The sequence below is a fragment of the Mesocricetus auratus genome, unplaced genomic scaffold, assembly GCF_017639785.1.
Source record: "Mesocricetus auratus isolate SY011 unplaced genomic scaffold, BCM_Maur_2.0 Super-Scaffold_100004, whole genome shotgun sequence".
Lineage (NCBI taxonomy): Eukaryota > Metazoa > Chordata > Mammalia > Rodentia > Cricetidae > Mesocricetus > Mesocricetus auratus.
In genome coordinates this window covers 76757285-76784774 of record NW_024429189.1, presented here as the reverse complement: position 1 = coordinate 76784774, position 27490 = coordinate 76757285, and the positions used below count along the sequence as shown (strand labels likewise).

At 39.3% G+C, this 27490-nt stretch overlaps 1 protein-coding gene and 1 long non-coding RNA gene across 2 annotated transcripts in view; one reads left to right on the top strand and one right to left on the bottom strand.

The window, feature by feature from the left end:
- The first annotated feature begins 3626 nt into the window (after nucleotides 1–3626).
- On the top strand, nucleotides 3627–6821 carry LOC110342847. Its single transcript, XR_002385019.2, has 3 exons — nucleotides 3627–3712; nucleotides 4348–4438; nucleotides 6674–6821. It is a non-coding gene; the product is annotated as an uncharacterized LOC110342847 (long non-coding RNA).
- Nucleotides 6822–10856: 4035 nt separating this feature from the next.
- Bdnf (brain derived neurotrophic factor) overlaps nucleotides 10857–27490 on the bottom strand; it is a 29838-nt gene continuing 13204 nt past the window's right edge. The window contains 1 exon segment of the mRNA XM_005064810.4: nucleotides 10857–12372. Coding sequence (XP_005064867.1) covers nucleotides 11605–12372 — 768 coding nt within the window. The 3' untranslated portion in view covers nucleotides 10857–11604.

Here is a 27490-nt window from a genome sequence, read left to right as displayed (position 1 = left end):
TCTATTTTATCCCTTGAGCAAGCACTGAACTTTACTCCTGTGTAAAGTTCACTCCTGTGTAAAATGCACTCTCAAGCAAGGACTGTATCCCCACATCTTCTTCCAAATGAGTACATTTGTGTGTAAGTGAGTGTTGTGACTTTCCTGATGTGATACAATGCATTTTCACTCTCATTTCCACCGAACCTTCAGAGGGATCCTATCTTAAAAGGCAAGAGAGAAGTCATATTCAACAGGTGGGGAGAAGGAGACTGCTGGGAGGCTGCTATATTCCAGGTGAGGCGTAATGAACACCTTAGCTGAAGTAATGGAAAAGTATGCTGAAAATGGAAGGAAGAGATGAAAAAGAACCCAGAAATACAAACAAAGGGAAATTCTGACACCTGCATTTTGATCTCCTTAACACTGCTCCCATTTCCTCTAGGGACATGTCCCGGATAAGGGTGAAATCAGATGCTCCTTGGCAGTTTCAAATGACACCGCCCCTAACTTTCCATTGGATAAGAGATGGCCCAAAATAGCCTCTGGTACCACAGTCGGGTGACTACTGAGATTCAGATTCCTATTCTGAAAACACTGGAAGAAGCCAGGCATTTGCCCACTTACCCTCTTAAGCAGCTGCCCCGGGGCATTAGCACCCTGGTGCCTGCTGATGCTGTGCATCTGCCAAATTCGATTTGTCTCATGGCCTTGCTAAGCCAGGTGAACCCTGCATTGCTCCTAAAAGAAGCCCTCCAGGAAGGGGTGATAGGACTCAGAGACATTTTTCTTCTAAGTGTCAGTCACTACTGCTTGTTGGGAAGTTTATGGTAGAGGTGGGGGAACAGAAGGTAAAGTCAAATGTTATTTTAATGATCCCTTTTGAAAACATAGAAAAATCCTTAAAATAGTCATAATTCACTGTTTTTGGTCCTTTCAATTGAGCTTTTTAAAGCCTTTCAGTGTCTGACAGAATAAACCAGGCATTAGGAAAAGGACACTGGAGTATGTTGCTGGCTGGAAGCAGCGGATCGCCTGCCTGTGGGAAACCCATACAGGTCAATTCTCCATAGCCCTAGGCCAGGGGACCCTCATTTGTAGATTTGGCTTCTTGCAGCCTTTGTGCCTGCATTGTTTCTTTTCAGGGCACCTGCAGGAATTGATAGTCCTTAGTCCCAAAGTACAGGGTTAGGTTGAACTGTCTAGTGCCCAGTTTATGACTCCAAAGGTTGGCTTTCTCTTCTAGAACGACTGTCATTGTTGCTATGGTTATGCACCCATTTGCCCTTACTTTACTCTGCTCCCATGCTCATGGTCATGTGTTGACCTAGAGGAAGAGGAGCCAAACCATTGGGAAGACTTCTGAAAAATACTGTTGCCTGGGCTCCACTGCCAGAGATTCCAATTTAACTTGCCTGGGCTTGAGGTTCACATAAGAACCTTTAAATCTTTTCTGTGAGGTTCATATGTACAGGTCAAAATTGAGAGCCATAGGTAACTCAAAATTGAAGCTTTGGGAAAATAGAGATATAACCTTAATCCTGACTATATAATTTATTAAGTATAATACCTCAGATGACTTATTTAAGCCTCTTTGCTATCAGTTTCTATGCCATATGGTTGTTACATATTTTACAGAGCATGGAAAACAGTAAGCATGGTATCTCATATAAATTAAGAATATTCTATTAGAGTATGCTACCAAACTCTTCTCCTTGTAGGTGTTCAACTAATCTTAGGATAGATATCCTTTACTGGTGTCTGACTGAATTGTCTATCTGAAGTCCATCTACAGAATACACATCATCCTTTCATGCTTGATGCCTGCTAAACCTCAGGGGAATATACAGTCTTTAGCAGTTTGACTTTGGTGTCAGAGCTACTCTACTACTTGGAGGACTTATATCAAAAACTTGGAAATGAGAAAAGCGAATCAAGTTCATCTTTTGGGTAAGTTCTAGTCAATTGGAAGTGATTGCACAGAACATAACCGAGCTCAGCTAGAACTTACCAGTGATGCATGACATATATGGAAGAGGGAGAAAAGAGATGGTAGGTGATGCTGTCCAAGACATTTTCTCCACCAACCATTAATAAAGAATAACTTTGTAAAGTGTTGACTTGGCAGGGCTGGAGATGTAACTAAGTGGTAGAGTACTTGCCTATCATGCAGGATGCTAATCCTCAGTACCACTCAAAGAACACTGACCTAGTTGGGACTGAGCACTCCCGAGCTTAGTGAGTGGCTCTAAACATTCATCTACCCAATTCCAGCAACTCACAGGAAGCCTTGCAGTGCTGTTACAAAGCTGAAGGGATGACAGCTGTCCCATTTCTAGGTATTGAAAACAGCTGGCGCAAAGGGAACCAGAGCCAGCCGCATTACATCCACTTTGGGAGGGGCCTTCATGCAATATGAGCTATTTGCATGTTAACCCTTAAAAGAAACAGTCAGTACTCTCTTCTATTTTTGGTTGTGATCCTAGCCTAGGCTGAGCCATTTCTCTATGCCAGGAGACCAGTGCTCTTTTGAAAGTTAAGAATAAGTAAGCATGGCCAGTGTTCTTCCTTTCTGATGGAAGCCCAAATCCCTCCCTCCTTCTCTTTCTTCTTCTCCCTCCCTCTCTTACTTCCTCCCTCCCCTTCTCCTTCTCACTCTCCATCCCTCTTCCTCTTCTCAGTCTCTTTTTTCCCTCTCTCCCTCTCCCTGTATTTTCTGTTCCCTTAGTGTTGTTTTAATTTTGACAGTGGTTAGGACAGTGACTGCAGATGTAGGTTATGTCAAGTCAAACCACTGTGCACTGCTCACCAGCACTGTGGGCTTGGGTAGAAGTTATCTTTGTGTCCTAGTTTCTTTGCACCACCAGCTCTTGATGGATTGTTGTAGAGTGGGTTACTCTGCACAGGCGCCATGGATGCTGCCCACCTCACTAATTTCCTACCATCATGGGATGAGATGGATGCTCGTTTGAGATGAGGCAGGCGACTGAGGCAGGTTCTTTTCATGTACTATGGTCACTTTCAGGGATGTGACTGTGGCTCTGTTTCTCTTTCAGACTTCTTGATTTCAGCCATATGCTATGGCCTCAGCTATGAGACGGTACAGACACTTAGGAGGGATGGACACCATTTGAAATATGTATTCTAGAGAAACACCTTTTGTTGTAGTTTTCTGTTCCATTTGCCTATGAATGTGCAGTGGTCACTCTCTAACCAACAAGATGTATTGCTAGTGAATAAACAGGAGTTGCCTCTCTGAATTTTCTAGGAAAGACAAATCAGCCTTTAATGCTGCATAGGCAAAATGAGATCCTTCTCAGGAACCAGAGGACATCATAGAAGAATCTCTGATGTCTATGCTAGGAAATTTCCCCTAAGAGTTTGCAATGCTATTTGAAGCTTTTGTGTGTGATCCTCACTTTCCCCCAAGTTTTATGTGTATTGCCTCATTGATTCTCACAAGATCTTAAAATATGCAGTATTTTTTCTAGTTTTATTTATAAGTGAGGAAACAAACACAGAGAAGGTGAGTGACTTTCTATTAGTCACAGAGTTGTAGTAGCAGGGACGGAATTCAGACACATGGGTCAAACTCCAACATCTGTAATCTTAATGGCCATAATGTGTGTCTCCTGACAGGTGACAAGATGGGACCCAGAAGAAACAGAGCCTGGATGTCATTGAGAGGAAAGCCAGGCATGAAACAGCAATAGAAAGAGACAGACTTAAAATGGTAACAGGTTTCTAATTGACATGAAGGACTCTGGGCTAGGAATAATCTAAAGTTTGGAGACTGGAGTAAAGATTCTAGGTCATGGTAGGCCAATGACCTTGATCCCCTACTCTGACCAAAGCTTTACTCAGAGTGGTATCCCATGACTAATTTGGAAACTCCTTGTTCTCAAGGCTTTCCTCTCCAGTGGAGAATGTACTTAGTGTTCCAAAGAGGCAGCAAAGCAAGCTGAGATGGTCACATCCTCAGCAAACATGTAATGCCCACCTGAGACACAATGAAAACCCGTTTTGTAACAGAGACTTCTAGACACAATGACAATGGGATGTGAAGCCAGCAGTTTAACTTGGAGGCTCCTCACCACAATTTAGCCACATGTTGCATTTCTCTTTTCAAGCACCATACAGTGGGGCATGTGAGTAGGAAAGAAATAGAACACAGGTAAAGCAGCATTGTCTAGCGTTGGAAGTAAGTTTAAAGACAGGTGGAAATGGTGCACACCTTGCAGCTGGTCAGTTTTGCCAAGGCAATTTTTTAACCTTGTTACATTTCGTTTAAAAATGACTTTGTACGCTGTATTTAAAGTTAAAGTTCTCCTGGAAGCCTGTCCATCACAACCTTTGTTCTGACTCAAGGTACAGCAGTGCTGTGGCATCTGTCAAGTGACAAGGGCACCAAGAATGGAGGGAGGCAGGAGGTAGAACATCTCAAGATGGCCTCCATCATGTAAGTGCTTCAGAAATCTCCTTCATATTTTCGTGTTACTGCAGGTAATGGAGTAGGTAGAGTGCCTTAGAATTAAAAGCTTACTCTAAGAAAGCCTAGCTTACCCTTCTCCTGTGAGTGACAATGGCTTAATAGAGGCTCAGACACACAAAATTGCTTGGCTAGCCTAATTACAGCTGAAATCACCAAACTCCTGCCATAATTCAGTCTTCCATATTGCTGAATGAGAAGTAATTTTAGGCACCCTCCCCTCCATCCAATACACAGAAAAATCTTCAAATGCATCTTGAAATCTAGAATATACAGGATTATGCACACTGAGAGAAACCACACACACACACACACACACACACACACAGTGATAACATGCTCAAGGGGATAAGCCCTTATTTCCACAATCCAATTCCTACAAGGAAAAGGTAAGCTACAAAGACTGAGGAAGTCTTTTGGTCATTTTGGAGGGTCAGCCTAGGACTCCTTATCCTGCTAATGGCTAATTAAGCCAGGGTGTGTGTTTATGAACAGTATTTCATAGAGATGAGGCTACTGGAACGTGCACTTCTTCAGATGGACTAAGCTTTTCCTTGTTAATTTGCTGCATGTTGCCTCTCATTCCCAATGTGTTATAAATAATCACATGCTCTGGGGCCTGACTCCACTACTTTCATTGCTTTGAAAAGAAAGAAAACAAAATGCCAACTATGAGCTGGAGTGAGATTTTCTGGTATGCATTTCCATGCTGGCTTTTAAACCATCAGTGCAACCATGAGCATGGCCCTACTTCTAAACACACAGTGCTCTTAGACTTTAGGAAGTGAAATTCTAAATTGTTTCAAGGTGGTGGAGTCTTGGAAAGGATAGTGTCGTGGAAGGATCAGAGACCACAGTCCCAAACCTTTGGGCTATGCTAATACTCTGCTGCCCAGGTAAACACATAGAAGACTGGGTGTTAAGTTCCCTGTCTAGTGATGCCCATGACTCACCCAGAGTGCTTGTTGACCAGATTGTGGGGCTCAAGCCCCAGAGCCTCCTCCAAGTCTTCAAGTCTAGAGTGGGGCCTGAGAATGTACATTTCTAAAGAGTCCCTAGAGATGCTCCTGCTGCTGGTGGTGGTGGTGGTGACTGGAGATTACTCTGAGACTGGCTGTATTAGTGCAGTAGGAGAAGAGTATGGAGACTATGACTTCCAAGTGAAAACTGTTTAATAGGTTTTCGAGAAGGGCTCTGCTATTTTAAGTATATATATTTTATATCTATGTCATTTCCACCTTCTGACTGCACTAAATTCCAATTCAGAAACCATTTCTGAAACATTTGGGCCTGATGGAATAGATACATCTTTACTAAATAAATACAATGTATACTAGAGTACTTAATAAAGATATCTGCAAACTGAGCACATAAGCTAAATAAAAATGTCTCCTCTTAGTTCAGACATTACACCCAGAGCAGTTCCTTGTATCTGAGGAATGATTTGAAAGGATATACCGCGGTGAAGTGCTGGGCTGCAGAAGTGTCCCTATGTCCTTGTGAAATGTGGGCACCTCAAGCTGTTTCAACTCACTCTTTGGTTATTTACATGCTTTAGACACATCCTGTCATTAACTACAGTAGTTGGTTTGAGATTGTTTTCAGGATAAAGGAAACATTTTTTTTCCTGAAGGAAACTACTTTCTTCATAGTCCAGATTAAACGCAAATAGTAGCTCACACTTAAATACAGAATAAATGAAATGCAGTTGTGAGTGTGTGTGTGTGTGTGTGTGTGTTTGCTTTATTAATTGTAAGATGCTACAACCATTACCAAGCATTCAGAATTGTTATTTTTCCAAAGGCCAATACCAGGTTAGGAAGTTTTCATGTGGTTGCTTACCAAGTTGTAAAAAGAGCTGGGTAAAGGCTTATGGAAATTCTATGTCATGTCACATAAATAGATTTTTTTGTCACTGAAGGATAGATGTATAAAATGTCATAGTATTTTTTACATTGATATGTATTGTCCTTGTGTAATGTTCATATTCTTCAAATAATATACTGTATTTAATCTTTTGTTAAAAAGTAAGGCATTTGCATTTTTTTCCTAGAAAGATTACTTGCTAAAATTAAAAGAGTATAGATGATGTTCAAAAAACTGGTAGTAGATGTGCAATTAGACGTACACTAGCTGGACTGTCTAGGCATGCTGGATGCTTTGTAGTGACTGTAACTCACTCTAGTCACTGTTTTTGGCTCTCAGGCAGAAGTTTGTCATCTGTAGAAAGGACAGTGCAACTAAAAGGAGTCAGAGTCGCAGCTCCTCCCCTTTGACCTCCCAAAGTAAACAACCAATCTTGAAGGCAACAGTTAACACACACAGCTAAAAGAATGGTTCACTTACCATCAAATATGGTCAGCATGTTGAAGTTTAACAGTATCTATGATGGTTCTTTCCAGGGTAAATTCTTCATCTACTTATGTATTTATATGTGTATGCATGTATGTATGTGCATGAGTATGTATGTGTGCTTCTTTTAAAACTCAGTTAGCTGTGCTAACAATAGCTTACTAAAAATATGGACATTTCATTTGGACTGACTTGAACACACTTGATATTAAAATAGGGGAAACTAGAAATGCTGCCAGAGTGCTAGCTGCCCCAAGGCAAGGTGTCTGACCTGTTTTCTAGAGCCTGCTAATCATCTCAATGAACATGGGACAACATCACTCTTTCATTCCAAGACACACTTCAAGTTTCCACCGAGTTGGAATATCATTGATAAAAATCAGTGAAGATGATAAAACAACCTCATAGACACATCAAATGACCACAGAGGTGCACTAATGTGATGAAAGCAATAGATCAAACCATGCAGCTTACTACCAAGCTTCTTAATGATTAAACAGGTTTAGTCCAGTACAAACCGGTTACTCCTGTCACACTCCAATTGGGTAATTTAGCAACACTTCCATTTTATCATTGCTCTTCATATTTTCTTTCAATTTTTGGTCATAGTTATAGTCTGGATATCATGACCTTTTATGTTTGTTAAGTAAGTTATACATTTTGATCTGATCTTTGGCACTAATGGAAACCTTACCCTATTTGCCAAACCCCTTTAACTTTACAAACATGGGCATACTATTTAATTTCCACCTCTTGTTGCCCAATCGTTTCAAAAACATTTTGGTCTTTGTCAACTATGAAAATTGGGTAAGCCTCAAGTGTTGCAAAGGTCTAATTTCATGACTGGGATGTCAGGGCTTGCTGGTGTGTATGTGTGTGGGGGGGGGGAGGGTGTTCTCAGAGGTTAGAGTGCTCTGCAAATGCACGGGGCAGATTAGAGTCATTTATCTCATTCGATTTGCTCTTGCATATACACAACACAAGTCAGTGTTTGTTATGACTTTCCTGATCCTTATTTATAAGACAATACACGAGGAAACCATGTGTGTATGTTTGAAATAGAAATGATACATTGCACAGATATAGTTCCCTACTTTCTGGGATGGGCTGTCAGTGCTCAAACAGGGAGCCTGAGGAGTCAGAACAGATGCTCTTTTCCTTAATGGCCCTTTCTCTAATTTAAAATCCTTCCATTTATTTCCCTAAGATTTAGTGATAACTTTAAACACTTTAACTAAATTACCCAGTGGCTTGGCAGCCATCATGGAGGCAAATCTTTTTAGAGATTGTAGCAATCTGTTAGATCATGGGTACTATGATATAAAATCTGCATGCTCCACATACAAAAATTAAATCAGTGCAATGGATACAAGCACATGCTGCAAACGGCATCGCTTCCAAACCAAGGGGACACGACCTGTCTCCAAATATTGAATTTCTGCAAGATTTTCAGTCATTGACTTTCTAAATTTGAGCCAATTTATTCTCATTATCCCTAAGTAAACCTACTTTGATTTTTTAAACAGTTATTTTATAATCAAATAGAGCCTGCCAGCCCTGGTTCATGGATCCTGATGTTGCTAGGATACATGGTTTGGTATTTGATGAAAGTATATCACTTCAAAGGGGGAAAAGTTTCAAGTGTCCTAGAAAATGACACTCCTGTCTTCTACTACAGAAGACAGGCCCAATCCTGGAGCTTTTCTGAAGCTTACAATCTGCAGGATTGGCTTCCCCATGCTTTGAAATAAGCATCCTGTGTGGGGACTGTTCAGTTGCCAGCACTAGTCAAGTTGGTTTTAAAGCAAGGAACACATGTATTTATAATAAAAACACATTTTCATATTTAACAGTGAAGAGAAAAAACCCAGAACCCCCAGATTTTATGTACTTTGAAAATATATTTAAAAACATTAAAAATTCTATATTTAAAACATATATTATATGTTAATTGGTACACTTAAATAGATCCTGTATTTACAATAGGTTTCTGATGTGGTTAAGTTTTAATGCCAATTTTTCAATAACATAATTATATAAATATACTAAAATACAATAAATAGTTTTCTTGTTTTACATGGTGAATAATATCTTTACCATAGAGAGAACAAGGCCACAGACATTTACTTACAGTTTCAATGGGAATCACTATAAAAAAGCAACAGGTCTGCTGCCATGCATGAAACATTTCTGCCAAAAAGAGACCACAGCAAGACTTAAAAACAAAACAGAACAGAACAGAACCAGAACCAGAACAGACAGAAACAAAGAAACGATTTTAAAAACAAATCTCAGGTCAACATAAACCACCAAACATGTAACTATGATGGATCTTATTGGGTAAGAGAATGAGCCACTGACCACACAGCTGCTGAGTGTCTCCTAGGAAGCCACTTAACAGACCTGGCCCTTGGAATACTGTAAGACTGTGACGGGGATTCTTTTGTTTGTTTGACTGGCGTCTCTCAGAATGAAGCTGCAAAAAGTTAACATAGAGCAGATATTCCAAACATTCCTTAATAGGTTAAAAAACAATGACGAAGATTAATGTTGTCAAATAGCATAAAACAATCTGTACTACATAAAGTCTTTCTTTCAAAGGCAGGTATTCAGTGGTACTCCAGAAGGCAGGCTAATTCTAAAGGAAAGACTGGACAAAAAGAAACTGTTTGCTGATGGTATCTTCACTCCCTGAGTCACAATGGACATTCACTTTTGTTCATCCTTTCCCTTCCTAAGATGAAGCAATTTTTTTTGCCTCTTTTCTGATGTTCAAGAACCCAGATAAGTAACCACTAACACATTCACTCTTGGAAGAAGGCCAAATCAAGAAATGGGTTTGACACTAATTCTCACTGGGTCCATTCATTCAGTCTACCAATTTGACTTCTAATCCCAAAGGGTAAAGTACAGAGGGCACCCTCACCGTGAGTAGACAGAATTGCAGGAAGTTTCTGCACTCTTCACTGGAGCAAAATTTTCTCCTATGTTCTTGCCTCTTCTACAGTGCAAAGCACCTTCTTTAGTCTTGTTTCTGCCCGGGCTTTCTAACCTTCCTAGATATTGATCATTCCATTTGAGTTTTGGAGTCTTTTCCTTTTTTCTTTCCCTTCTACCAAAATGTCTCAAAAATAAAACCTAGACTTCTTAAATCTAGGTTCAAAACAAATAAGTATCATCATAGCAAACATTTTCTAACACATTGCATTAATCTCATCTTCACAAATGCTACATTTGGATCCAAACCTGCTCCAGGTCAATCCAACTTTCTACACAATTATTTAGGAACGGATGGAGGGCATAAATGGATTTGAGTGAGGTTCTCCAATTGAGAACCTCTTGAGCACTGTTAGGTAATGTAGGCACTTAAAGCAGGAGGTCTAAGCAACTTGACACATCATTCCAGAGCTTACTCTGAAGGGTGCTTTGTGCCTTCCTCTAGGAATGTCTCAAATACCATTCCCCACCTCCAGCTAGACCTCAGGATGGCCACTCAGAAATTCCTCCTGCATTGCCAGGAAATGGTATGTCAGCTCCACTTAGCCTCCACAGGGCCATTCAGTAGCATTTCAATGGCAGTGAGGATTCCGGCTCTGATCTAAGTGTCTGGCTGTATTTAGGGACTTTTGCCTGAAAAACATTGTTAGGCCTTATAATGATTTACCCAATGCTTACCACTTCCTTAAAAAAAAAAAAAAAAGGAATATTTTGGTTATTTATTTTTTTTTCTTTTTCTCTTTGGTGGGGGATAAACAAACAAACAAACAAACAAAAAACCCAAACAAAACCAAAAATCACTGTTTCCCATGAGGGCCAGGATATTGCAAACTTCTGTCACCTGTTCACAGTGGTGAAAAAAATTTCAAAGCGCACAACTAAATTTCTTTCTTATTATAAAACAAAACAAAAAGAGAGGACCAAAGGGAGAGGAGGGAGGGGAAGAATGTACTTTGAACAAAGTCGGGTTTTTCCAATGGAAGCAGCTTTCCCTGACCCAGCAGGGTGATCTGGGGACCAGGGAGATACATCATGGGCATGGAGTGTGAGCATTTTATTCAGTTGCCTTAATTTTTATTCACTTCCAGTCATCTGACTGGATTTTGCAAACATCTTTACAACATACAAATGTAACGTTTTATCAACCAGAATGGATACTGAAGAGATTTTCTCCATCCCTACTCCTGGTAGAACCAAAAGAACAAAACAAACAAACAAACAAAATAAAACACAAAACAAACAGAAATATACCCCTCCCTTCCCCCATTCCCTCAGCCAGTAAAGCAATGACAACAGCACCTTGACATTGTTTTAATTCCAACGCTATCAGAAGTCGAAAGCAGTAAAACAGAGTACTAACAATAACGAAGATACTTAGTGTCTAAAATGTAAACGGAATGTTTTGGTTCAAATTTTTGTTTTTTTTGTTTTTGTTTTTTTTGTCTGTTTTTGAAAGAGGGACAGTTTATTATCAATTCACAATTAAAGCAGCATGCAATTTATTTTTTTTTTTTTAACTTTTTGTTTTCAATTCTTGGCAACGGCAACAAACCACAACATTATCGAGGAATGTAATGCAGACTTTTAAAGTTGTGCGCAAATGACTGTTTCCTTTCTGGTCATGGATATGTCCAATAAATAGATTGTAGAACCACTGTACTGTATAAACTTCATTTATACATGCAGTTCATAAAATTATTTTTTTCTTAACTGAATAATTTACCCTGTTATGTATATATACAAATAGATAATTTTTATCTCAATATAATCTATACAACATAAATCCACTATCTTCCCCTCTTAATGGTCAGTGTACATACACAGGAAGTGTCTATCCTTATGAAACGCCAGCCAATTCTCTTTTTGCTATCCATAGTAAGCGCCCGAACATACGACTGGGTAGTTCGGCATTGCGAGTTCCAGTGCCTCTTGTCTATGCCCCTGCAGCCTTCCTTTGTGTAACCCATGGGATTACACTTGGTCTCGTAGAAATATTGCTTCAGTTGGCCTTTTGATACCGGGACTTTCTCCAGGACCGTGACGGTCCCACCCGACATGTCCACTGCAGTCTTTTTATCTGCCGCTGTGACCCACTCGCTAATACTGTCACACACGCTCAGCTCCCCACGGCGGGCTGGGTCGGAGTGGCGCCGGACCCTCATAGACATGTTTGCAGCATCCAGGTAATTTTTGTATTCCTCTAGCAGAAAGAGCAGAGGAGGCTCCAAAGGCACTTGACTGCTGAGCATCACCCGGGAAGTATACAAGTCCGCATCCTTATGGTTTTCTTCGTTGGGCCGAACCTTCTGGTCCTCATCCAGCAGCTCTTCGATCACATGTTCAAAAGTGTCAGCCAGGGATGTCGTCAGACCTCTCGAACCTGCCCTGGGCCCATTCACGCTCTCCAGAGTCCCATGGGTCCGCACACCTGGGTAGGCCAAGCTGCCTTGTCCATGGACGTTTGCTTCTTTCATGGGCGCAGCCTTCATGCAACCGAAGTATGAAATAACCATAGTAAGGAAAAGGATGGTCATAACTCTTCTCACCTGGTGGAACTGTGGGAAGGAAGCAGAGAGAGACACAGAACGGGTTAGAGCTTATTTTCTCTGGGACACCGTGTGACCCATCTGATTGTAATTCCAGACCATTCTGCAGGGTCAAGGGATTTTTTTTTAATGTCTTAGTGATACACTCCAGCTGCAGGGGACGCAAATCAATGTCAGGTAGTGTGCTGTATGTGGCTTAATATAAACCAGAGACATGCAATGCTTTCCCCAAGATTTACATGTAAGTCTGAGAGTAAACGGTTTCTAAGCAAGTGAACACAGTGGTAGCTTCACCGCTCCCACTTCCTCCTGCTTCAGCAGCTTTGGGAGTTGAATTTTTAATGACCTCGACTCTCGCTGTCACCAGAACCACTATCACAAATGTTACTAAGCAACAACTGCAAGTGGAATAGTAATCTTCCTTTCAAGTCAGCAAGGCAGTCCTGTGGAGGAATGGGTGGCAGAAACAGTAGTGTCTTGAGTGTGGGATGGGTCTCTGCAGCTCTGAGGAGCCTGGGCAGGAACAGTACAATAAAACGGCAATCCGAGAGCTGGGAGGGGCCTTTTTCTCCAAGATACAATGTCACCTACCATCTGTTTGGACCACCATGTTTTGCAGATAAGAAAGCTAATGGCCACATAGGACTGGTCTGGTGTCATGAAGAAACTTTAGATTAGGAACTGGAGATATCATCTCCACAGTTCTACTACATCTGGAAAGGTGTTGCTTATTTCCAAACAATTAATTTTCAACAGCTTGGTTCTAATGATGTGCCTGAGGCAGGTATGAAAACAATGTGTCTCTTTCGAGAAAGACGCATAGTCCACGAAGAAGCATGGAAGTCAGTATCACTGCCTCTTGCATGCAGACTCTACGCTCATCTCACACATCCCTCCTAACTCACTGAAGGCTCTTAGCCTGATGGCTTGTTTTGGCTAATCTACAGATCTAACTGAGAAAGCTCAACTTCTCTTTATCAGAGCACACCCGCCCCCTTGCGTATGTATGGTGTGTGTGTAAAACTCTGTTGCTGTGCCTTTACAAAGCTGAGTAGTGCCTTACACACTTTGAAATAGTTATCCAGAACATCTTTCTGTGCATGTGTAGTTTCCTACAAAGTCTCTTTTTTTTTTTAACAGTGCACCGCACACTTACATCACTTGTTTGCCACAATTTGGCCTTCTGTCTATAAGTGTGCCCTACAAACCCACTCAAAATTGAATAACAAAGCAAAAGTAAAACATACCTATAGACCAAACCAAGGCACATCAGGTGGTGGAAGACTTCAGAATTACTTACCTGAAGCACTGTACCCTTAGCACTAAGAGTAGCATCCCACTATTTGACACTAACTTTGTTTCTACCTATCAGCTCTGGAACATGGACTTGCGAAGCCATACACATACATTAATCATTATGCTGGTAAGTCCACAGGTGTTTCTGCCCATGAGGTGTTGTTGAATACAAAACAACCTACCTTCAGTCAATAGGGTGCAGTGGAGAAATGCCCAAAAGCTCTAGTACTGAATATCCAAGTTTCTATTGTTCACTTTAGAAAGGGATAGCATATTCTAAATCAAGAGACTTTATATCATCCCCTATACAAATTTCCTCATATATTCACCTTCTATTTGCATAAATGGTAAACATGCTTGGACAGAAGGGGCAGCTGAGCAACAAGAAGATGGGAGTTATCGAATGGGGTATCCTGAACAGGGAGCACAGAGAGCTTAAACTGTACATGCAGTGGGAATTCTCACCAAAATAGGACATAAAGGCTCACTCTCCTCAAGTCTAGAGTGGCATGAACATCATCTCGAGGCTGCTTTTCCTCAAGAGGGCAATTCATTCACCAATTGCAGACTTCATATCTATGTACAGCCTCCACACACCAGCCGCAGCAAAAGGAGGCTCTCCACAGAGCTGGCTACTCAAGCACAATCAGACAGGTAGCAAAGGGAGTGAGCGACATTCCACACTCACAATACAGGCAATGATTGAGACAGGTGCAGCATCCCTCTGAAGGAGGCTCCCATCTTCCTTCCTGAGGAGAATGGACACTCCGCCTCAAGCCTTCTCCCCTGTGCTGCACAGCGTGCCCACTAGTTGGTAGCCATGTCACCCTTAGCAAAGGGTACTGAGCCACTTGCCCCTCTGTGTCCTAGGACTTTTTGTTGTTATTGGACTGTCTTTGCACCCTTTGCCCAGGCATGATAAGCCAGTATCAGATTTTAAGTTACCCAGAACAGAGTCAGGACTATTTGTGTTTGCTTGCTTCTACCTTTTGTACTAGTGACTAGTAGAAGTTTAGTATAAATAATTAGGTTGTCATTATTAATAAAATCTACAAATTATGAGAGAGAGGGAGAGAGAGAGAGAGAGAGAGAGAGAGAGAGAGAGAGAGAGAGAGAGAGAGAGAGAGAGAGAGAGATTAGGGACTGCTTGAACCCCATGGTGATTTAAGTTAGAAGGGCAAACTGGTTTAAGGAACATGTCCCTGTGAATACTGCTAACATCTAAAGTTTTAGGAGTGTTTTTATGTAGTACCATTACAGAAATGGATCCTGCATGGAGGTTTCCGATCTGGGTGGTGATATTTATACCATGGAGAGAAACATTTTCCTAGTATCTCAAGTGCACACTTAAAGAACTCAAGGAGTTCTTCCAATTCAGGCTAATGATAGGGTACATCTTAAATTAGTGTATGTTGGTGCATGCTTTAATCCTAGCTCTTAGGAGACAGAGACAAGTGGATCTTTGTGATTTTGAGACCAGCCTATTCTATATAGTGAGTTCCAGGCCAACCAGGACACACAGTGAGACCTTATCTCAAAAATAAGTAAATAAACAGATTTTTCAGTTATCTTTATCACATTGATGAAAATTTGCCATTATCAGCTATTTTTATACCATATTCCATCAAATCTAAGACACTTTCATTTAAAGACACACAAGTTTAGGGCTGGAGAGATAGTTCAGTAGTTAAAAGCACTTGCTACTCTTGCAGAGGACACTAGTTCTGTTCCTAGAACCCACAGAGCTGTTCCTAACTGTAACTTCAGTTCCAGGGGATCTAATGCCCTCTTCTGGCTTGCATGGGCACTGCACACATAACACACACACACACACACACACACAGAGATAAAACACCCATATATACAAAATAAAATTAAATATTTTTAACAGCCTGCCAATTTATGTTCTATTGAAAAAGAAAAGCATGCTCTCAAACTTTGTTTTTCCCTTCCTAACATTAATTTTGTTTTACAAACAGAGTTCTTTTGCACTTATTTGGATATAATTTGTCCTATATAACTTTGGTACATACACAAAATTGAAAAACAAAGGAAATGTATGAAAGCAATGGCAGGTATGTAGAGATTGGCTGTCCAATAACACACGATAACATCCACAGGAGGATACACTCTAACTTAAAAATGTTGAAATACAAAAAAGAAAAGGTAAATTTTAGAAGTAATGAGATGTAGACTTAATAGGCAGTTACCAAATGGCTGTATTATTTAAAATGGTTGAACGTGCTGAGGCATCTTAGCTACAGAGTTAGAAATTTGTTTTATCACTACTACATTAATGAGTCTTAGGTCGGACATGGTTTCTTTGTACAGCTTTGGCTGTCTTAGAGCTAGTTCTGTAGACCAGGCTGACCTTGAACTCACAGAGATCCATCTGTGTCTGGGATTAAAAGTGTACACTATCACTGTCTGGCCACTAATGAGTCTTTTAATGATACTTTTTTCTTCAGCCTTTCATTGGTATCCTTTATCTTTTTTATTTTTAACATTATGATAAAAAGTAATTAATGCTTTGTATGTCTTTCTCTCATCAGTTACACAAGCAACTTCCAAGTAAAAAATTGGCATCTGAATAAATGACTTGGATTTTACGCTACGTCTACATATAGATATTGCTCCAAGCTGAGCATCTAAATAAATTCAGTAATTAACTGGATGGTAACACATCCAGGTCCATTCCTCTGACACCCTCTGAGTGATACTTCAGCAATTCTTTTGGCCTATTTGCTGAAAATGCTTTAGAAATCGCCTTGAAAAGTAGCTCAATACTTTTTGTGAGCACAATGCCCTACTTTGCCTGTTTATTATATGTTACTTCCTATGTGCCCCAGGATGGCCTTGCCTCTAATCTCAATCTTCTTGTCCCAGCTTCTGAAGTGTTGGGAATATAGACATAGACCATCATGCCCAGCTCTATTTTGTTTTCTAACCATGGTTTCCTAATATTTTAAGTACTCTTGGAGTTGGTGAAAATGTTCAGAATTAAGTTTAATGACACATTTCCTATATAGCCTTCAAATCTAGTCAATAAAGGCATTTTGCCAATGTTCCCATTCAAACTTATCCCACCAATACCTATTTCTCTAGCACACTGAGACTATACTAGCTTAGTCTTCATTATTTCCTTTTTTGAACTATAATGTCCCCTTGCTGTATGGCATAACCCTTTCTGCCCTATAATGTTCCTGGCAAAATACTCCTGTAGATTCTCTTACACAAAAATTTACAATGGCTTTAATTTATGTCTGTTCTGATCAGACCAGGTCCTTGGTCGTCATTGAAAATTATTTTATTTTCTCTGCAAACAGACCCCCTTCCTTTATACCTCTAGGAAACTGAGTCTTAGTTGTTTTTCATGACTTAGTTTATGCATTAAAATTTGTCATAGCTGCCACCTTCTATAATTACTCCAGCACACGCTGTCTTCGTTCTTCTCTTTAATTCTACATTATTATTGTACTTGGTACTTCATGCCCTCTATATCTGTCATTAACAGAACTTACTAGTTATGTCAGTCTTCTGCAAGAAAATAAGTTCTCTGAGGAAAGGGATCATGTCGCACCTTTTGCAATGTTCACAGAGAAAAATAATAGTAATAATCTATAAATGCTCATTTATTAAGCCAAGAGAAAGAAGAGTTCTGATGCCATTTCACAAGAAGTCTGATCAGTTGAATACACTGATAGTTTTAGTTAAATTCTTGATAAATTTTAGTATATAATACACATGTATACAATACGTAAATTACAATCACAAATTTTAAACTAAGGAATCTAATGGTTGATATTTATCATCCATCAAAAAATTCTTGAATTTTAATGGAGTAAAACATTGAACACTAAATCATGCTGTGCTACATACAGCTGTTTCCAGGGGATCAGTGAGTGGGAGGTTTGGGTAGTAGTCAGTGCTAGTAGCAATAATAATGATATCAAAATTTGGAATGTCTATCTTGTAGCTTTCCCTTTCATATTCTCTAAATCCTTCAGTGGGTAATTTTATGCACTATATTAGGAAGTAATAAAAGACTAAGAAGGGTCCCTGTTGTGATTTGAATATGAAATGCTTCCCACAGACTCCTGTGTTTAAGGCTCAGTCCTCAACTGGTGCTATTTTGGGAAATGGTGGGAACTTTAGGAAGTAGGGGCTTGGTACAGAAAGCAGTCAGTGGGGATACCAGAGAAGCATACTTGTCCCCACCCTTTTCTCTTTGCTTTCTCTTTGCCACAAGGTAAGAAGCTTCTCTCCACCGTGCCTCCCACCCCCAATGCCGGCCATTGGTTGAAATCTCTAGTAAATCTCTCCTCCTTTCAACTTTTACTCTTAGGTACGTCTGATGGCAACAAAACCCAATACAGCTCCAGATAAATCCTACCATCCAAAGATACAGGGGCTGTGCAGTGCTGCTAAGCAGATGATTAGTCTATATCTGCTTATATTTAATGAATTCATTGATAGAAATTTTCCCAAGGCTTAATAACAGTCAACTCTACCATACCTAGGAAGATTTTCTTAGCTTCCTCTCAGTAAAGTTAATATAGTGTATGCCACATTTAAAACAAAACAAAATAAAACAGGAACAACAAAAAAAAGTCAACAAGGTAAAAGGAAAACTTAGAAGCATGATTCACGAGACCTAAACATATGACCAGAAGACTATTCATAATAGCTTGCTCCTCTACTTCAATACTACAATAACTGTGTTGTCTAAAAAATTATAGAATGTTCAAAATCTTCATTGAATTGGATTGTCACAAAGAAAGGATAGTTAATATCATCATGATTACACAGGTACAGGAAATACACTTCAGAGAAGCACTCTGGCAAATATAATAAAGCTAATAGATCACTGTCTCCTCACCTGAGCTCTTACTGCTAGAACACAATGCCAGTTTTAGAATATTAGTCACAGGAAAGAGAAAGGCTGTGACAAAGAGGAAGCTTATAAAACGTGTTATACTAATCACAGAGGCCACCTTTCTAAAACCAGAACCAAAAAGACACCACTAGAACAGTTTGTTGTCTTTGTCATAATTCAGGTCTTCCCCTTGTGAGTTGAAGAGTTGGTCCTCACACAGCTATGTATACAGGTGGGATTTTAGATCCTGCATAGGCATCAATGGTATATTCATTGATGGAATAATAATTAAATGGTCACTGGGGCAAAGTAGAAGCCATAGGAGGTAGGGCCCACATGATGTTCTGCCTTATAAAGGCTCAGAAGCAGTGGGGCCAGATAACCATGGAGTGAAACCTCTGAAGTGTGAGCCAAAATAGTCTTCTCTCCTCCTTTATGTCAGTCATATTAGAACCAAATTTTCATGGCCAAAATTGGGAAAAAGAACCAAATAACCACATAGGAAGATCAGGAAACGGGATGAGAGGACCATAAAAGCTTTAACTGCTCCCAATCTCTTTGGATTTTATATGTAAGCATGTAACCAAAGAAAACATAGTTTAATGACAGGATGACTTATGTTAGACAGTCCCATAACTACCAACCATAATGATAATGTTAAAGATTAATTAATATTTAATTCTGTCATATAGGATACACACCTATTAAAAGCGCATGAAAATTTGCAAAATAACATTAAAATGTTTAACTTGCATCAGAATTTACCACATCCGTATATTAACCTTACTTCTCTTCAATTATAAGACAAGGGATCTATCTTTTAGTTCCATAGTCTCAGAAGGAGGTGAGACCAATGTGTAACATAAAAAAATGATGAATGGTCCAGGAAAGGAGTAGATTAAATTCTACAAGGAGAAAGATGCTATTTCTAGGTAAAAAATGAAATAATTTGCAAAGATTTCAGAGGATTCAGAGATCTCTAACTAAGAGAGTAGATGATGATTGTTTGGTAAATAGTTTTGAAGTGAAAAAGAAGAGAATTAGAATATGAAGAGAAGAACTCTAGATTAGAAGTAGGAAGAAACAAGACTAAACAATTGACCAACTTCATAATATTCCAGGAAAGATGATAAAACAGATTGGATGCTACTTTATAGGCACTAAGAGCCAGTTTTCTGAGTGGAGGGGGCTGTTTAACACTGCCCACACAAGGCTTCAAGAATGGCAGACTGGAAGAAATAAATGAGTTCAAGAATAGCATTATTATTGAATAGTGAGCTTTAAAAATAAATACTAAGTAGTTGTTTACATGTGGAATTGTAGATATGGATCAATCTATTTACTAAAGCATGTTTCAAAAAGGAAAGTGGTTACAGAAGTGAGCAGAGTTAAATAGCAACCACCAGTAATGTCTGAGTTGGCAAAAGAGCAGGGCATAGAGAGAAGAGATGAGGAAAAGCTAGAAACTTTCATTCCAATTATAATTGTACTGAACTTTGGTTCCATGGCTCAGCACTTTTAATTCAAAGCTCTCCAAGTGCTTTGCAAATATTAAGTAATTAAGACTCATAAGGCCCAAGAGGTACAGGTAACTATAATTATCCCCATTTTGTGCTGGAGGAAAGAGGAATAGAGTTTTTAATCAACTCATCCACTCAATGTGATTCCCTTGGTAGAATGAGGTCAGAACTAGATTCCAGAAGAAGTTTGGTCTCACACTAAAAGTACTAGTTTGTTTCATTCATTTACGTCATTTCTGTGTTACTGTCTCATGTATCGCTAAACCAAGAATTAACAAACATAAAACAAGACAATACTGAAGCCATCCACACCTTCCTCAAAGAAAAGAATTGAAGTTGAAATTCATAATTAAAATGGTAAAAACATAGTGACCATTACAGATACTCACCTACTTAGTTGTCTGTCCATTTGATTGAAGCTAATAAATAGTTTTGAAAATAATATCAGATAATTCAGATGTTTCAAAGCTTTTTAGAAATATCTCAAAAAATAAAGAAAGAAATATCTCTGTAACATAACTTTTAAATCATTTGTGGCTTAATATATTCAGATACCCTTGAGTGAGGATTAAACTTAGGCATTAACTTGACTAGACGAAGGAATGTTGTTTGGAGATGTGCCTGTGCTTCCACAGGAAATTGTCAGATAAATTGGTGGATTGAATAGATAAGTGTGTCCTCAATTGTGGATGGACACAATCCATGTCATTGGCTGGTTCCTAGACAGAACAACACGAGAGGAGTAATTGAATTTTTTCTTGTGTTTTACACTCTTCTTTTCCCAGGCTCTTTGTCACATAGACACAAGGTCTAATGTTAGACATCAGAACTACCAGCTCTTTGAACTTGTGTGTATATTTGGGCCCTCAGGTTCTTAGACCTTCAGACTTGAACCAAGTCATATTACAGCACAACAGGATTTACAGCTTGCAAAAAAACCCCTCATGGGCCCCTTTCCATCAAAATCATTTGTGCCAACTTCTGTAATTCCATGTTCAAACATCTATTGGTTCTGTCTTGCTACTCTCTACCCCCTTCCTGACTTTTCTATCACATTGAATGACACAAACTTTATTAATCATAATATAAGAACTGAAGAATTTGTTAAGTCTTAGTATATACTGGTAGTAAAAAAGTACAGGTAAATACCATGATATATATATATATATATATATATATATATATATATATATATATATATCCTGGATCATTGATTTGACAGATAAACTTACATGCATCTTTGATAGAATGCCAATCTTCTGTTACCATCTTCTACTCCCCTTCCCTAACATAAACAAACAAACAAACAGTGGTTTTCCTATTGGCAATGGACTTACCTTTCTTTTGGAGAAAAATCAGACCACTTGCTAAAAACAGAGACAATTCCAGCATTCTCCCTGGAATTGTTACTCAGAGTAAGTTGTACAGTAGATTATATCGACTAGATCCTCTAGATACTGAACGACCCAATTCTCTTTATGCTGGTGCTATTGCCACATTATTTGGGGGAAGGTAGTTAAAGTATGAGACATAAGTCTTACCATCAGCTGAAATGATGACTTGGATTTGGAAAGAAGGAATAAAAAATTATCTTATACAATGCCGGGCGGTGGTGGCGCACACCTTTAATCCCAGCACTCGGGAGGCAGAGGCAGGTGGATCTCTGTGAGTTCGAGGCTGGGCTGGACCGACAGCCTCCAAAACAACACAGAGAAACCTTGTCTCATAAAAACCAAAAAAAAATTATCTTATACAAAGACCAGATCTGGGCAGAGAACTTTCTACTCTAACATACTAACCTTGAATACAGCTGCTACCCTTCCAGAGGTCCTAAGTGCGGCCATTCACACTCCCTCAGGCAACATAATGTTCCTCACAACCAATGGAGGTTTCTGAATGTTACAGCCCCCTCTACAGATACCAATCATGTTCATACCTGCCCTTCTTCTTTGCCTAGACAGCACATGAGACTAACAATCCTTAGCACCAAGCATTCCTAATTCATTTGCTTATCAAATATGCATTTCTAAATATACTTTAGAACAGTTATTTTTAGTTATAAGGCCCAACTGGCAGCTGACAGTCAAGATGTAAAAATCATTTAAAATTAGGTTTTAATTTTCTTCAGAATTCCAGGCGAGATTTGTTACCATTCACCAAAGTTAGACTTAACAATGTATTATTTACCAAGTTCTCATACATGGTGGACAAATATTATCAATTTCAATTAGTATCATTAAGCTTTATCAACTCACTCTGTAATGCACAACATGTAACTTTATCATGTGAATATCATATTTAATAGCAGACATTCATCAATTACATTGGAATCAAGAGTGTTATTTTTTAAATTATTTTATGTTATATGTATGAGTGTTTTGCCTGCATGTATGCCTGGTGCCCACATAGGTCATATCAGGGCACCTAATTCCCTTGGGACTGGGAAGTTCCAAGGTTGTGAGCCACCATTTAGGGGCTGAGAATTGAACCCTGATTCCCTGGAAAAGCATCTAGTGCTCTTAACGGCTTAGCTATTTCTAAAGTCCCGTAGATAGGATTTTTATGGAAGGGGATGACACTTTTGGAAGTGTTAAACAGGGATGTGAAAACAACTTCAGCATCACATTGGTACAAGTGAACTACAACTAAAGTGTACTTAAAAATGTACTTGAATTTATAGATAAAAATTCAAGACTGAAATTAATTTCATGAAGCCTAAAGTGTCAAGCATCAGGTAGCATTTTCAATGAACATTTATAAACTACTTATTAATGCAATTCAAATTTGTCATTAAAGGGCCGAGAAAATAGTTCAGTGAATAAGATAACTGTTGCACAAAGTGTGGGATCTGAGTTTGAATCTTAAAAACCCATGTAAAAGCCAGATGTACTGCGTGAGCTCAGTAATTTCAGCATCTCCTATGGGGAGATGGAATGCAGAGAAACAAGAACCCCAGATGCATTGGAACCAGCTAGCTTGGCATATGTAGTAATGATGAGACCTCATCTCAAACAAGGTAGAAGGTGAGGGCCAACACTTGAGGCATATGACCTCCACATGCACAGTGTGGTGCCCATGGATGGGCATTCACTGCACACATTGTACATTCCAACAATAACACAGAATTAATAAAGACTTAAGAAAATATTCCAAAAAATTAGAGATTTGTGGGACCTGATATTAGAGTTTTAGGAAATGAAGGTATGGATAAAATTTGATGCACTCCAACTAATGACCAACATGTGATCAATGACCAAGCTACATTGACACCATCAAAGAGCTAATAAGAAATTAGCATCTCAGCTTTCCCTATCTCGTCCCATTTATCCTACTCACTATCAGAGCCTACATTTCACTAGATTCAGATGCTGGAAGTAGATTAAAAACTCATCAAAGCTGAGGTATAATAGACCAAATAATACAAAGAAAGGCAGACAAGGTAGGTAAGGAAGTAAATGGGCAACATCAAATTGAGTACTACAGCACTTTCTTAGTAGGCCATGTGGTAACCGGTCACATTTCCTCTTTGACTCCATACTCATCACTCATTACATGGGAAAGTATTGTAGCTTTTGTAATAGTATTAAATAAAACCTCGGCTCTTTTTTTTTGCCAACTGGCTTTTCTACTCTCTCCATGCCATAGCTATGGCATGGCATATACGGGATACCTATAAATGGCAAGGCTTAAATGAGTATTTATAGGGTACCAATGATATAAATCTGGACTGTTATTCAATTACTAATTTTTCCCAAGTGCTATGAGGCAGATGCAAACATATTTAGCTCTCCTAATCACTTCACACAGTCTGATATCACCCACTTAACAAGAGCCATGCTGGAGATGACATGACTAACTAGATCTGAGAGGAGATTTCCAAGCACTCAGCCAGATGTCAAATTGCTTTCAGCCAGATGTCTCTGGTCCTTTGTGTTCTGAAATGGTAAAGGAGAGGCAGAGGCAGAGAGAACTCACCCCCTCAGGCAGATTTATTTTCAGAGTTAGTCCCAAAACCAGCAGATCTCCACCTCTTTTCTACCATGTGGACATTATATGTTGCATGAAATTCAAAAATATGATTAAGTCTTACTAAATTAAACAGTGATGGCAACAAAACCATAATATATATAGTATATGTATGTGTGTATGCATGAAGGATCAGAATCATTCCTCCAACTTAAGTCTGACACTACAACAAATGCCCCATAGGTAGCACAGTTTCTCAGTAAGCATCTGGTATGTGAAATCAGTTGCTTTAAGGCAAATACCTTAAATGGATTTTTAAAAGTTAAAAAATGAGAGAAATGTTTACAATTTTTGGAACTGAACAAAAATATGAGGGAGTTGTCAAAGCAATTTTTTAAGTAGAACGGAAGTCTGGTCCACTGTTGAACTCTTGACAAAAGATTGTGAGGACTGCTAGATTCCAAACACCAAGAACTCGTGAGGTTCACTAGTCCACATGTGAATGCCATGCATTGGGAGAGAGGCCCACCAGTGCAGCAAAACATGTGCACATTTTTGGGGTTGACGTGACATTTAGTATTTGGTCTTACTTTCTCAGGCAATGTCTCAGATACTGTTGAGTTCTGCCTTGAATAGGATGTCAAAACGCACAGATGTCAACATGCTAAAGGACTGCCTTTTTCAGATTATACACAGCCACACCTACAGACAGAACCATGTGAAAGCAAAAGCAGGGCACTATTTTCTTGCCTTGAGATTAGGTGATCTGTTCACCAAAAACAGAATGCAAGATGGATGCAGTTGCATTCTTTGTCCCTAAGGGGAGAGTGTGTGGTAACTTTTAGCCCTGAGGATGAAGGGATGAAGGGAATCCTCTTTAAGAAGTGATGTTTGCCATTATTTGTTGATTGGAAACATTCCAGGATATCCCTGCAATTCAAAACGAGAGGGGGGGAGGAAGGAAGAAGGAAGTCTGTCTTATTTCAATCTCTTTTTTACGATTAACTACTTTAATCATATCCTGTCTATAGAGTACTGTTGAACAACCCTGTATTCCTGCTCTTATATTATCAAGATTCTTACTGTGAGAGCTAATACCTCACCAGAGACCACAGCCACACAGCCACATGGTCACACAGCCACACAGCCACACATACTTAACGGAGCCTGGAGCATGGTAAAGGCATAGTACTTGCCAGCTTTTCTACAGATGATACTCCTGACATTTTCCATAGCCAATATATTCTTGTGACTATCAGCACAATTTCCACAACAGAAAGAATACATATACAACATCAATTTGTAAACCCATCTTAGGACAAAGCCTGTAGGTTGAACAATATCTTTTCAGAAAAATGGCTATGATTTGTCTCAACAAAGGACCACTTTCAATCAGACCCTATTTTCTGGAAACATAGAACGCCAAACTTAAAAAAAGTGAAGTAAAAGTATGAGGAGGAAGAAACTGGGAAGATGAGTTGCCCCTGGCAACAGAAGAACAACATTCCTTCTCAAATTACTATCATGATATCCCGGGGAAAAGATAAAATTAGCAAGAGAAGGTTACTAGTTCTTTGTTGCTCACCTTTACGATACCATTTTCAGCAGTCAACTTGTTCTACTCCACCGAGGCACGGAGGAGCACACCACAACCTTTCTCCTGGGATGCACAGTCATACCATACAAAAGTGTGTGGGGAGATACCAAAACATGTATGGACATGCAACCCCATTCTGTAGAAACTTGGTGTTCTGAGTATTAACAAGGATTAGCCGGGACACATGGTGAAAACTGGTGGTTCCACACATCCAGTTGTCCTTCGGGTTATGCTTGCATCCAACTCTATAATTTTTTTAATTACTTACTGCGATGCACAGGAAAGTGCTCATTATTTGCAGCTTAATGTGGGAGGAAAAATAAAATATGTTTCCCTGCCCACTGTCTTACCTCAGCTCTCGATTCTTCTAAGTTGTTACTGTAAGGAAATTTCTGTGCACCATGTATAATGATCCACATGGACCATATTCAGGATACTGACTGTGTTCTGAACTATTAAAAAAATATAAGGACAACAGCAACATCTCAGATGACAAGCAATGTATATTGCTGGTCAGAAAATACCATCACCACCACTAACACCAGTGTGGTAATTGAATCCTGTAGTGCCATGAGTAGCAAGGCAGTGAGAGTTTCATCCCTCTCCCATTTCACCAAATATAAGTTTGGAAATGTGACATGAAAACTCATAGAAATATACTTCATCTAAGTAATGGGAAGGGAACTGTATTTCTACCTACACCCTCTAAATAAAAGTCATTGTTGGCAGAGTTACATAGGTGGAGAATGGACTCTGAGCAGCTATATAAATACTAAGGAATACTAAGCTGCTTTTGTATTAGAAATGACTACTGAATATTTAACTGTCATTAACTATTAACTGTATAATAAAATCAACCACAACTTGCAACTGTTTGTTTGACTTTCTGTATAGATCCAGTTGTTGATATGGAGTCTTTGATTCTGAAAGTCTACATGGCAAAGACATTCTGTAGTTTCTATATTCCAGGTTTTTAATTTACTTCAGCAGGATCCTAGATGAGAGTTTCTCATATACAGTGTGTTTAATTCCATGGAGTTTGAGTGTAGCCTTAAAGTTCCTTTGTTACTTCCTGACCCTAACATGGAGTTATTACCTTTAGGTGCCAATCATACAACACATATGTAACAGGCCAGAATGTCAAAGTTATTCATGAATGCCAAACATGTTTTTCCCTGGGAATTCTTTGGACACTGCAACATAACTACATACTTTACAGACCACTAACACTGCTACCAGATGCCATTTTTTAAAAACAACTCTGCTGTAGTAAAATATTTTCAATCAAGACTCAAATGCTAAGTATTTTTAAAAAATATACCTGTGCCATAACATCTTTATAATACCTTAACTTAGTACTTCCCATGTCTGAATGTCTAATACAGTATGGCACCTTATTTGTGACTTTTGTCCTTCTTCTTAAGACTGTAGCTTAGGGTTAAGATAGTTTCATAAAGAAGAGGATGACAGAACAACCTCAAATGTATTCACAGGAAGTAGTGAAAACCACAAAGGTAGAAGAATAAATGGTCCAGCCTGGAGCAAGCAGCACTCTCACAGCTGGGGGTGGGGTGGGGTAGCTGACATCCTTAATTCATGTATTGAGTTAGATGACAAATAGGGCACCTTGCTTCTGGCCATCATCATCCCTTGGGAGAGAAGAGACTTTGAGAGAAGCAGCTTCAAGGAGCCTGAGAGCAGAACTGGAAATGCCTGTTGTGAAAAGCCTTTGCAAGTATCATTAACAAAATCAAGTGTGTCTTTGTCACTGTGCATCAGCTAACTTTTGGAAGTCTACTTACACACCTAGGAATGGTCTCTTGTGTAGACCAAATATACTCACCACTGCTACTCTCCAAGTTCAACTGTTCT